This window comes from Littorina saxatilis, linkage group LG7, assembly GCF_037325665.1.
Source record: "Littorina saxatilis isolate snail1 linkage group LG7, US_GU_Lsax_2.0, whole genome shotgun sequence".
NCBI classification, from domain to species: domain Eukaryota; kingdom Metazoa; phylum Mollusca; class Gastropoda; order Littorinimorpha; family Littorinidae; genus Littorina; species Littorina saxatilis.
This window is the reverse complement of record NC_090251.1, coordinates 43,385,754-43,397,713: the sequence shown is the minus strand read 5'-3', so window position 1 is coordinate 43,397,713 and position 11,960 is coordinate 43,385,754. Positions and strand designations below refer to the sequence as shown.

The 11,960-nt window shown below is 42.9% G+C and overlaps 1 protein-coding gene across 1 annotated transcript in view; it reads right to left on the bottom strand.

Moving 5' to 3' along the window:
* Positions 1–791: 791 nt before the first annotated feature.
* The window catches only part of LOC138971525 (uncharacterized), an 88,873-nt gene continuing 77,704 nt past the window's right edge, over positions 792–11,960 (bottom strand). The window contains exons 10-15 of the mRNA XM_070344269.1: positions 8,588–8,807; positions 7,913–8,049; positions 7,090–7,174; positions 4,973–5,090; positions 3,944–4,553; positions 792–2,505 (exon numbers count right to left, since the gene is read on the bottom strand). Of these exons, the coding sequence (XP_070200370.1) occupies positions 1,213–2,505; positions 3,944–4,553; positions 4,973–5,090; positions 7,090–7,174; positions 7,913–8,049; positions 8,588–8,807 (2,463 nt within the window). The 3' untranslated portion in view covers positions 792–1,212. The remainder of the gene's footprint in view (positions 2,506–3,943; positions 4,554–4,972; positions 5,091–7,089; positions 7,175–7,912; positions 8,050–8,587; positions 8,808–11,960) is intronic.

Genomic DNA, 11,960 nt, shown 5'->3' with positions numbered 1-11,960 from the left:
GAGTGGAATTTTACGTGTATGACCGTTTTTTACCCCGCCATTTAGGCAGCCATACGCCGTTTTCGGAGGAAGCATGCTGGGTATTTTCGTGTTTCTATAACCCACCGAACTCTGACATGGATTACAGGATCTTTTTCGTGCGCACTTGGTCTTGTGCTTGCGTGTACACACGGGGGTGTTCGGACACCGAGGAGAGTCTGCACACAAAGTTGACTCTGAGAAATAAATCTCTCGCCGAACGTGGGGACGAACTCACGCTGACAGCGGCCAACTGGATACAAATCCAGCGCGCTACCGACTGAGCTACATCCCCGCCCTAGCTGTCCATGTAGAAGAATGATCTTATCCCATGTAAAACTCTGGATGTATACATTATGTTTTACATGAGAAAGAATATACATTTAAGAGGCCCACAGCAACAGCTTCAGTCAAGGAAAACAATGCTAATGCTTTTATTTCTGATCTTATATTTGTCATATTTTATTTGGCACGTGAACGGATCTAAAATCAAACTGTTCCATAGAAATACGGACAGTGACATTAACAATACATGAACATAACATTTGTAAAATCACCCATATACTGTATCACATGTTCTCACAAAACAGCTGTGAAATAAGTCTGACTGAGTTTATGCGCATATTCTGTGTGTGTGTGTGTGTGGGGGGGGGGGGGGGGGGGGGGCAATAAGTGCAATTTTTTACAAACTTACTGTTGGGCTGACCGTCAAACTTGGCAAACACTGACACTTAGTTCATCAGTATTTTAAGAAAGAACATGTAGACACTAAAGTCTTTCATAAATATTTACCAAGTAGATTGAATAGATACATAACAAATAAATCAAATCAAATTGGAAGACCTGTGTAACACAGTGTTCGAAAAATTTGCTAGGTGAAAACAAGCAATTAAATTGTTCAAATATAAAAAAGGCAATATCCAATTCGCTAAATACAGAATGAAAGTGGCTAAGTCAGATACCGAAGTCTTTCTGCAATTAAAGGACAGGTGTGAACATTGTACATCATACTTAATGATTCAACAACAACAACAACAATAGCAAGACATGATCTCAGTAAACAAAACAAAACCTACCTACGAATTGACATGACAATAATCGACCTACTACATGTACTACCAACGAAGTGGTATTAACCATGGCGATGACATATAATTATACAACTACCTACGGAGTGATCTGAAAACAACGACCTCATATGACCTTCAGACCCGTGTCCCCTTTCTTGATCCGGGACCTCATCTCTGGCGAGATAACGCCATGCACGCGCTCCAACAGCCGACGCGTGGTGGCCTTGTTGAAAATGTAACGGCGTGGAGCCTCGGCATTAAGATCAAACTTCTTGGGGCGAAGCAGTCTCTCTGTCGACGACAGGCGCTTCAGTATGAGCTGGGCATTGGACTCACGTGTGTCTGGACAAAAATGGATACTTTTCTTTCGACCTTCGTTGCCTGCCAAGATTGTATCGACGTCTTCTTGATCACCGTCTTCTTGCCGAGTGGGACCGCATTCCTTGGTTTTCTCGTCCTCTCTCGTTTCGTAGGCAGAGTTCATGGCCAGGATCTGATCTTGTACCCATCCCATTCTGCTGTCCGTGTTTGAGGTGGGCAGATCGGCGGCTGATTTGGTTCTCTCTCTGTTCCCGCTTCCAGGCCTCGAGGTGTTTCCTACCGTGGTTCTCGTGTTGGAAAGGGGCTTCCGCTGTCTAGGCGTGCTGGTGACGCAAGGACGCGAGCTCCTGAAGCTGCTAGGGGACTGGGCTCCGTTGTCGTCGTTGTTGGTGGTGTGGTCGACGTCGTCAGCGCGGCGCGTGCTGCTGGTCACGTGCTGATCTCTGTTCTTGATGGTGACGGTGATGGAGGTGAGAGGGGTGGGCACCTCTCTCTCGTCGCTAGTGTCGGTGATGGTGGAGCTTGCAACTGACTCAGCTCTCTGGCGATCTCCAATTGTGTCTTCAGGTTTTTCCACTGTCACCCTGGCCTGAGAGCTGCTGCTGTGGTTCTGCATGGCCGCTAAGAGAGGAAACATCGTTTCCGGAGTTGGCTGGCCCAACCGTGTGGATGTCTTCAGATCAGTCGTGGCAGGTCCGATATTTTTTCCCAGATGAGATGCTGGAGGAAGTTTTTCTGTAGTAGGTTCTGCTTTATCATAGGTTCTGCCTGCATTGATTCCTTTCTCGTTGCTGAGTTTGTTGTCCTTGCTACGAGTGTCCTGCTGAGTAGCTTGCAGGTCAATCTTTGATTTTCTCTCTCCATCGTCAAGCAAGGGCTTTGCATGATTTCCTTGTCCCACGGCGGTACTGAGAGGAGCTGGGTCTTCTAATTGGAGTCTGACTTTACGAGCGCTGTTCCTTTGCAGCAGACGACGCTCGTGTTCCGTCAAGGAGGAGGAGGAGTAGGTGCTGACCTCGCTGAGTCCATCTTCAGCGTCGTGCTCTTGGATGCTCTCCAGCAGCTCTATGGTGCCCATCAGACCCACCTCCACCATCTGAAACACAGCACACAGTGCTTTCACATAGATGTTTACAACATCTACACAAGAAAAAAGAACACCAGAACACAACACATAATGTTTTCACATAGATGTTTACAGCATCCACACAAGAAAAAAGAACACCCGAACACAACACATAATGACTGTTTTCACATAGATGTTGACAACTTCTACACAAGAAAAAAAAAATAATAACACCAGAACACAACACATAATGTTTTCACATCGATGTTTACAACATCTACACAAGAAAAAAGAACACCAGAACACAACACATAATGTTTTCACATAGATGTTTACAACATCTACACAAGAAAAAAGAACACCAGAACACAACACACAATGCTTTCACATAGATGTTTACAACATCTACACAAGAAAAAAAGAACACCAGAACACAACACACAATGCTTTACATAGATGTTTACAACATCTTCACAAGAAAAAAGAACACCAGAACACAACACACAATGCTTTACATAGATGTTTACAACATCTTCACAAGAAAAAAGAACACCAGAACACAACACACAATGCTTTACATAGATGTTTACAACATCTTCACAAGAAAAAAGAACACCAGAACACAACACACAATGCTTTACATAGATGTTTACAACATCTTCACAAGAAAAAAGAACACCAGAACACAACACACAATGCTTTACATAGATGTTTACAACATCTTCACAAGAAAAAAGAACACCAGAACACAACACACAATGCTTTACATAGATGTTTACAACATCTGCACAAGAAAAAAGAACACCAGAACACAACACATAACGTTTTCACACAGATGTTTACACGATTTTCACGGGACGAAAGAAGAACAGTAAAACACAGCACATACTTTTTTCACATAGATGTTTACAACATCTTCACGGAAGAAGGAAAGAAGAAACACCGAAAAGCACAGCACATAATGTTTTCATACAGATATTTACAAAATCTTCACGGAAGATAGAAAGACGAAACACCGAAAAGCACAGCACATAATGTTTTCACACAGATATGTTTACAACATCTGCACGGAACAAGGAAAGAAGAACTCCAACACATAATGTTTTTTACGCATATTTGTTACTACGTCTACACGATCTATACGGAAGAAAGACAAGAACACCAGAGACCGCTTTAATTTGACTTGCAGCGTGACACAGGGATTTATTGCCCACATGCAGAAGCGCTTTGTTTACCCCCCCCCCCCCCCCCCCACCCACCCTCCAACAGCACAATATTCCCAATCCGCGCAGAAAGCAGGTACATTGTAGATATGTCTAAGTGGGAGGGTGATCTTATCCAAGGTAAACGCTGGGCGGGTCTGTTTTGTGATGTACAAGGTCTACGGGGGTTGGAAGAAGAACATCAAAGACCACTTTTGAAAGAACAGCTTAGCAGAGAAACCTTAACATTCATTCTATTCCAATACCTTAGACCGATTGGGACGTGTAGAGGACCCAGCAGCAGCAGACGACGCCAAAGCCGCGGCAGCAGATATATCCTCTTCCCCTCCTATTCTGCCAGAGTTCGCCAATGACGACGAACCAACAGCTGAACGGGCGGTGTCTGTACCAGTCTGACCCTGACCTCCTCCAAAATCTGTCTCCCTGAATCCATCTTTGGCGTATTTCCCCATCGGGTCTGGGAAAGATGTTGGTCTGTACGACGATTTTCCTTGGTCCTCGCTGTCCATCGTCTTCGAAAAATCTCGACCTTGAGCGTTGTCGTTGTCCTCTTCACCTTCCAGGTCCTCTTCGACATAGTTCCTCGGAGCTCCCGCAGATCGGCAACCAATGCGTTTAACCGTGCGGGGTGTCCGTGGGGATGGAGCCGTGCAGGGTCGTTGTGCCCGCCTCTGTTCGCCCGCTTCTCCTTTGGACGTGTACCGTACCACATAGTCCTTGTGCATGTTCCTCACGGGCGCCAGCATGACTGCACGCTGCTTGGCCAAGAGCAGACCGTGGGGGGAGGTCTCAAACGTGGGAACTGTTAAGATCTTTTGGTGGCCTTTGTGGGTTGATGGCTTCCAACCCCGAAATCTGAAAACAGAGAGAAGAGAGGGTGGAACTTACGGTGGTGTCTCGGGGTGAATTTCTGGACGTTGTTCTATACATAGGCTCAAGAGATCAGATAATGATAACAGCAGAATATGTGTGATTTGGAGGTGTCCTTTGAGTATGACAATTACGTGGATCAGAGGGAGGCGACTGGATTTGAAGTGTTTATTCTTGTAGAGTGAGAAGAGTATACATATACTTTTTTTTTTTTTTTTTTTTTTTTTTTTTAACAAACAGTAGAAAAAAAAACCCCACTCAAAACAAAACGCTTGTTGTCTGGGATTTCCAGATATGGAAAAGGTACTCTTAGGAAAAAAACCTCGCAGAGCCACTAGAGTTTTTATTTATTCATTAATTGTTCGTGTCTGTTGGCGCGAGTAGCCAGAGCCAATGGCCCTTACCTGGCATCACAGGCTAGAGCGTGGTGGTAAGGCCTGTGATGGGGTGGGTAGGCCAGGTTGTCTATGATCTCCGGAGTCCAGTGTTCCTCCTTTGGCTTCGCTTCCCGTACCGCGCCATCTGAAAGCGAAGCGTGACATTTAGCACAGCAGAGCATATCCTATAAAAACATAGTGTGACATTTTGCAGAGCAGGGCACATCGTTTGCATTCACTGCGTGACATTTTACAGAGCAAAGCCAACCTTCTAAAAACACAGCATGACGGCATTTACAGAGCAGAGCCAACCCTCTAAAAAGACAGAGCGGAGCACACCCTCTGAAAACACAGCGTGACATTTAACAGAGCTTGGTACATCGATCGAATCCAGTTCACCAGCGGGACATCTTGCAGTACAGGGCACACCGACTGTATTCAAAGCTTGACATTTTGCAGAGCAGAGCACACCTACTGTCTGAAAGCACAACGCGTTACATTTTATTCAGAGCTGAGAATACTGTCTGAATTCACTGTGAGACATTTTACAGAGCAGGGCATACCGTCTGAATTCACTGTGAGACATTTTACAGAGCAGGGCATACCGTCTGAATTAACAGCGTGACATTTTACAGATCAGGATATACCGTCTGAATTAACAGCGTGACATTTTACAGAGCAGGACATACCGTCTGAATTAACAGCGTGACATTTTACAGAGCAGGGCATACCGTCTGAATTAACAGCGTGACATTTTACAGAGCAGGGCATACCGTCTGAATTAACAACGTGACATTTTACAGAGCAGGGCATACCGTCTGAATTAACAGCGTGCATTTTTTTTACAAAGCAGAGCAGAGGATATCCCTTGGACATAGCATGACATTTTACTTGACTAGGACACCGACTGAAACAACACAACCCTTACAGTGGGACATTTTACAGAGCAGGGTACACCGACTGAACACACATCGTGACATTTTACTGGGCTGCATGGGCACATCGTTTGAAACACAGTGTTACATTTTGCAGGGCGGGACACACTATGTAAAATCACATCCTGACATCTTACTGAGTAAGGTGCATTGTCTGAAAACACAGCCTGACAATTTTCAGTTGGTGACGCACAGTCTGAAAAAAACAAAGCGTGACATTATGCAAAGCTAAATGAACCTGCAAGGTTTGCTCATGTCAAAAGAGGCACTTTTTTACATGTCTGACGAGATCCTCGCTACGACAAGAGATTTGATGTCAGACCAAATTACTAAAGAAAGGGAAACAAAACCATTGCAACAAAGGATTAAACGAGAGGCTGGATTGTCTCATTTTTCCCCCAACGCATGGGCACTCGGGAACTCTCGTAGGATCAAATACCCCAAACAGCCCTAATCGTGTCCTAATTTGAACTGTGCAGCGGCGGCACTTTCCTTTGAAGACCAACACTGATCTGAGAAGATCAGATTTCAAAAGTGAGGTGTTCTTATAATGAGGATAAATTTACAGATGATAGGAACAGAACGTCTAAGAACAAAGTCTTGAATCAGGATGAGTAAAAAGGGGGGGGGGGGGGGGGTATTCTACTCTAGCACTATCATGAAGCTCGCTCAATTTTTGTAATTATATACACAGCGGCCATGTTTCTCGTAAACTTCAAACTACAGTTCTGTTCTTATTCTGTTGCTTTTGGCTTTATAATTTCAACACAAAAATTCTCTCTGACGATTTAAAGGCTTTAGATGGGTATTTAGAGGCGTAGGAATCGCGGGGTCCTGGATACTGTCCAGCTGTATACCTCCATTCCCTCTTTAACTTCAGTATGAGCGAAACTCAGCTGGCCATGCACACCTTCATTGACCAACTTCCTATTTCTTCTGCTTTCGGGGGTTGCAACTTCCGCATGGACTGGTTTCAACGTAGTGATTGGCCCTCCAATGTTTGTCCCATTAAAAGCAAGGGTATTCACTCTTTCACAACCCATACAGACCCGACAGAGTTATTTCCAAACATCGTCTTGTCAGGCAGTCATGCTCGTGTGTGTGTGTGTGGGTTTTTTTTTTAGGGTGGCGGTGGGGGTGTGTGTAGTGGGGTATATTCAAACGTTCCTGGTATGTTTGGGAGGGGCAGAGGGGACATATAGGGCATACCTGTACTCTCTTCTTTGACGGAGGGAACGTAGTCAGGTATGTAGAAATTCCTCTCGTCCTCCAGTTTCACCTGGCTGCGACTTCCCTGAAAACACAGGTGATGACAGACATGACTGTATTTGTTGTTACAAAGAAATTGCGCAACCGTATGGTGCCAGAACTTCCTACATCTTTTGTTCTTTTTCTAGTGCCTCGATCTCTCTCTCTCTCTCTCTCTCTCTCTCTCTCTCTCTCTCTCTCTCTCCCCTCTCTCTCTCTCTCTCTCCCCTCTCTCTCTCTCTCTCTCTCTCGCTCTCTCTCTCTCTCTCTCTCTCTCTCTCTCTCTCTCTCTCTCTCTCTCTCTCCACCAAGCTTACATAAGCTTGCCATGCTTTTGGCATCTGTGTGTGAATGAAGACACGGTACGTAAGCTTTCAGATTATTTGTACAAAGCATTTAGACTACGTAGCGTTATGTCTTAGTGCAGGCAAACGGTAATTTTGTTTAATTTTTGAGGTAAGGTCGTCATGTTATTGTATGTATATTCACCCCCATCATAAGGGGCAATGATTAAACAATCCGGCCCAATCCAATCCAATCCAATATCTCTCTCCTTCTCTGCGAAACACTTTTTTCCCGCCGACCCTAACACTCTTTTCATGATTCTCAAAAAACAAAACAACTTTAGGCACATTTTGCGAACCATACTGAGACTTAGGGAGGTAATCTCCTTTAAAATCGACTAAATTAAATTTTAAACAAATAAAAATTAAAAAAAGCCGACCTAACGACCCTGTCTTTTTTGGTCACGTTACCCTTAGGATATTGATACTCGTACACCTACCAGCGTAGTGATGGCGAATTCAAGGTTTTCCATTTTGATCGTGACGTCCTCGAGATCATTCGTAGTGATGACAGAAGGGGTATTTACGCGAACGTACTCTGGGATGACCGGACGATCAGATACGTCTAACTTGGAGCCTGTAATATGTTTCCTGCGTTAGTGACTCGAATTTTCTCTCTCCCTTATACACTACAAAAACAACATTAATACGAGAAAGTGCCGCAGAGCTAGATATCTGCATCAAACGTATTGCTAATGGTTATGTTATTCATGTGTGTGTGTGTGTGTGTGTGTGTGTGTGTGTGTGTGTGTGTGTGTGTGTGTGTGTCAGTGTGTCGTTCTTGTATGTGAGTGTCAGTGTGTGTGTGTGTGTGTGCGCGCGCGCTTAGTTTGCCGTGACACGAAAACACACATTATAGGTTCAGTGTCGAAGGCCATTCAATTGTTATAACCGCTTGAATATTGCATTTCAGATTTCATATTAGGGCTGCTTATCATTTCAGCATGAGTATATTACCTAAAAGCATCATCATCATCATTATCATTAATCATCAATCATCATCATCATCATCATCAACATCATCAGTCGGTGTCATAACTTGAATTTTTTTTTTACTGAACGAGGGGAGGGGGGGGGGGGCTGTACGAGTCACACCTCCAACAAATCATTAATACCAGAGGGCGCTGAATGCAGTCTACGTTGTACATCCTTGTACACATCGGCAGCGCTAGTAGAGCGGCCACGTGGTGTCCCACGTGGTGACGCATACATCGATAGAATCGGCGCGCTGATTGGTCGAGCGCGAATCGAGCCCGCCAGGGCCCGATAAACGCTTCGTTGTGATTGGCCAACTGCTCGCTTCAAATGGCGGTACTTCCTCGTTTGGGTCTGGGTCTGCAAAACGGGACAGTTTGAATCATGTTTATTTTGTTCCCCTAATGTAAGATTGACTTGAATAACTTGAGAAGCGCGTGCAATCAAACTCTGTTGTAATAACTTAAGAAACACTCATAGCGACATGTACCGCTGAAGGCGAGCCGGCTCAGGCTTAATATAAGCCTACATATGACTCACTTAATATAAGCCTACACTCACTTAATATAAGCCTACACTCACTTAATATAAGCCTACACACACACACACATACGCACGCCGGCAAGCTCGCGCGCGCGCACATACACCCCCCACACACACTGACACACACACACACACCACACACACACACACACACACACACACACACACACACACACACACACACACACACACACACACTCTTTTAAAATCTGTCCATGTCCAACGACAACGTGACGCACTATCAAACTATATAACTTCGTACATTTCTACGATAAAACAAAACCAGTCAACAACCAGAGTGTCATGACATGGTCATGAGACTAGCCATCAACATAAAGCAAATCAACGAGAACGCTGAATATCCTGGCACAAGGACGAAACAGTCAAAACCAAAACAATTCAACGCCACCCCCCCCCCCCCCCCCCCGGAAAAAAGAACCCCCCTAAACAAGGAAACATACCCACAAAAAAACCCACGACAAAATCCAGTGACAAACAAATTAAAGAGACCCAAATTCTCTTCTTGAATCAGCAGACAAATCGAAAAACAGGAAGTTGCACAACAACGTAATAAACACATACCCTTGAACTAATGTCGATCAACATTGAAAGCACTATGAATAATATAGGATCGCCGGTCGTTTGCGTGCTCGTAAACGGCTCCAATTTTATGAATTGCATTGAACATTTACACGCAATAAATTTGTTGCATGACAGTCAAATTCCTTCTTGATATGTGAAAGAAAAGCGAAATGCATAAAAGCTTACACAGACATGACTAAAATTAGTTGTGTGCTTTACGAATAACACTGTTTATTTCAGCAAAGTAAGCCTCCCGTAAACCATCACAGATACGGTCAGGCTTTTACACACAGTACAAACACCCTTTCATTTAAACACTCACCAATTGAGAACATCCTAGGTGCCCTCCGTAAAGAGCGAACAATTTTCAAAGAATTTATTTTTGCGTGGTTTATCTTACCCCTGAGCCATCGTGAACCCGTGTGATCCAGTTTTCCTTTTTCACAATGCAGTCGTCAGTTAGTCATGAATGCGACTCGATGTGAGCTTATCTACAATATAGCACGTTTTTTATGCACGAAACAACGGCTGTGGTTCACAAGAACTCTAGCGATGGCTTTTGACTGTTGAGAGGAACGGCGATTTGCACTGATAAACCTTCGTCTGCTACGACCCTTGCGTGACCCTGCTTCCGGGCTTTTCTTTTTTTTAAACTTTCACAACTTCGAATTGTTCTGATCTTGTCTTGATGAAAAACGAATTCTTTTATGATTAAAGAATGTTTGTGTAACAAGCTGTCAATTTATTATTTAGATTTTAAAAGTTAGGTCTAGCGCAAAAACGAGGCGCCGTTGTTGTTAACGAACAAGTCTACGAAAATAAATTCTTTGAAAATGTCTCACGCTCGACAGAAAGCAGCCAGGATGTTTCCGTTCGGTGAGCGTTCAAATGGAAGTATGCTTGTACTGTATTTAGACGCTCGGGGAGCTCTGTGATGGTTTACGGGAGGCTTACTGTGCCTTTAAGACATGGAAGCAAACAGGTTGAAATTTTCTTTCGTGGCAAATAATACTGTTCATTTCAGCCTGACACCGTGAAGAAAAGAAAAACAAGTCGCGTAAGGCGAAATTACTACATTTAGTCAAGCTGTGGAACTCACAGAATGAAACTGAACGTAGTCCGCCGCTAGTGCAAAAGGCAGTGAAAGTGACGAGCCTGTTTGGCGCGGTAGCGGTTGCGCTGTGCTTCATAGCACGCTTTACTGTACCTCTCTTCGTTTTAACTTTCTGAGCGTGTTTTTAATCCAAACATATCATATCTATATGTTTTTGGAATCAGGAACCGACAAGGAATACGATGAAATAGTTTTTAAAACGATTTCGAAATTTTTTTTTTAATCATAAATTTTATATTTTTAATTTTCAGAGCTTGGTTTTAATCCAAATATAACATATTTATATGTTTTTGGAATCAGAACATGATGAAGAATAAAATAAAAGTAATTTTGGATCGTTTTATAAAAAAATAATTTTAATTACAATTTTCAGATTTGTAATGACCAAAGTCATCAATCAATTTGTAAGCCTCCATGCTGAAATGCAATACCGAAGTCCGGCCTTCGTCGAAGATTGCTTTGCCAAAATGTCAATCAATTTGATTGAAAATTGAGGGTGTGACAGTGCCGCCTCAACTTTTACAAAAAGCCGGATATGACGTCATAAAATACATTTATCGAAAAAATGAAAAAAATGTCTGGGGATATCATACCCAGGAACTCTCGTCTCGATTCCCCCTCTATGTTAAAACATTTAGTCAAAACTTGACTAAATGTAAAAAGGAAAAAAAAAGAAAAAAACACCTTTTTGCGTGGCAAATCCAATAATACTGCTAATTTTAGCCTGATTCCACAAAGCAAACAAACAAGCAAACACAAATGTCTTGCATGGTTTTACCTCAGCCACATGCAATAACACAAACACACATAAATCGTCTCGCGTAGCAAATGCATGTAACAATGATCGTGTAAAACTGATCATAAAACAAAGAAACACAGAAACAAACAAACAAACAAAACAAACAAATTCTTTTTTTCCTAAAAATCATACTCTTCATTTTACCAAAGACAAAAAAGAAAGAAACAGACAAACATACAAATACACATACAAACAAATAAACACACATAGAAAATAAACATGTTTTTGCGTTACAAATTGTACTGTTCATTGTATCCTCATACCACAAAACAAACATACAATTTGTACTGTTCATTGTATCTTTATACAATAAAACAAACAAGCAAACAAAAAACTTCTTGCGTTAAAAATCGTACTGTTCATTGTATCCTTATGCCACACAAAAAAACAAGCAAACAAAAATCTTCTTGCGTTACAAATTGTACTGTTCTCAATAGCCCCGTACAGGTATGGGTCACATGCCATTCATAAGTTG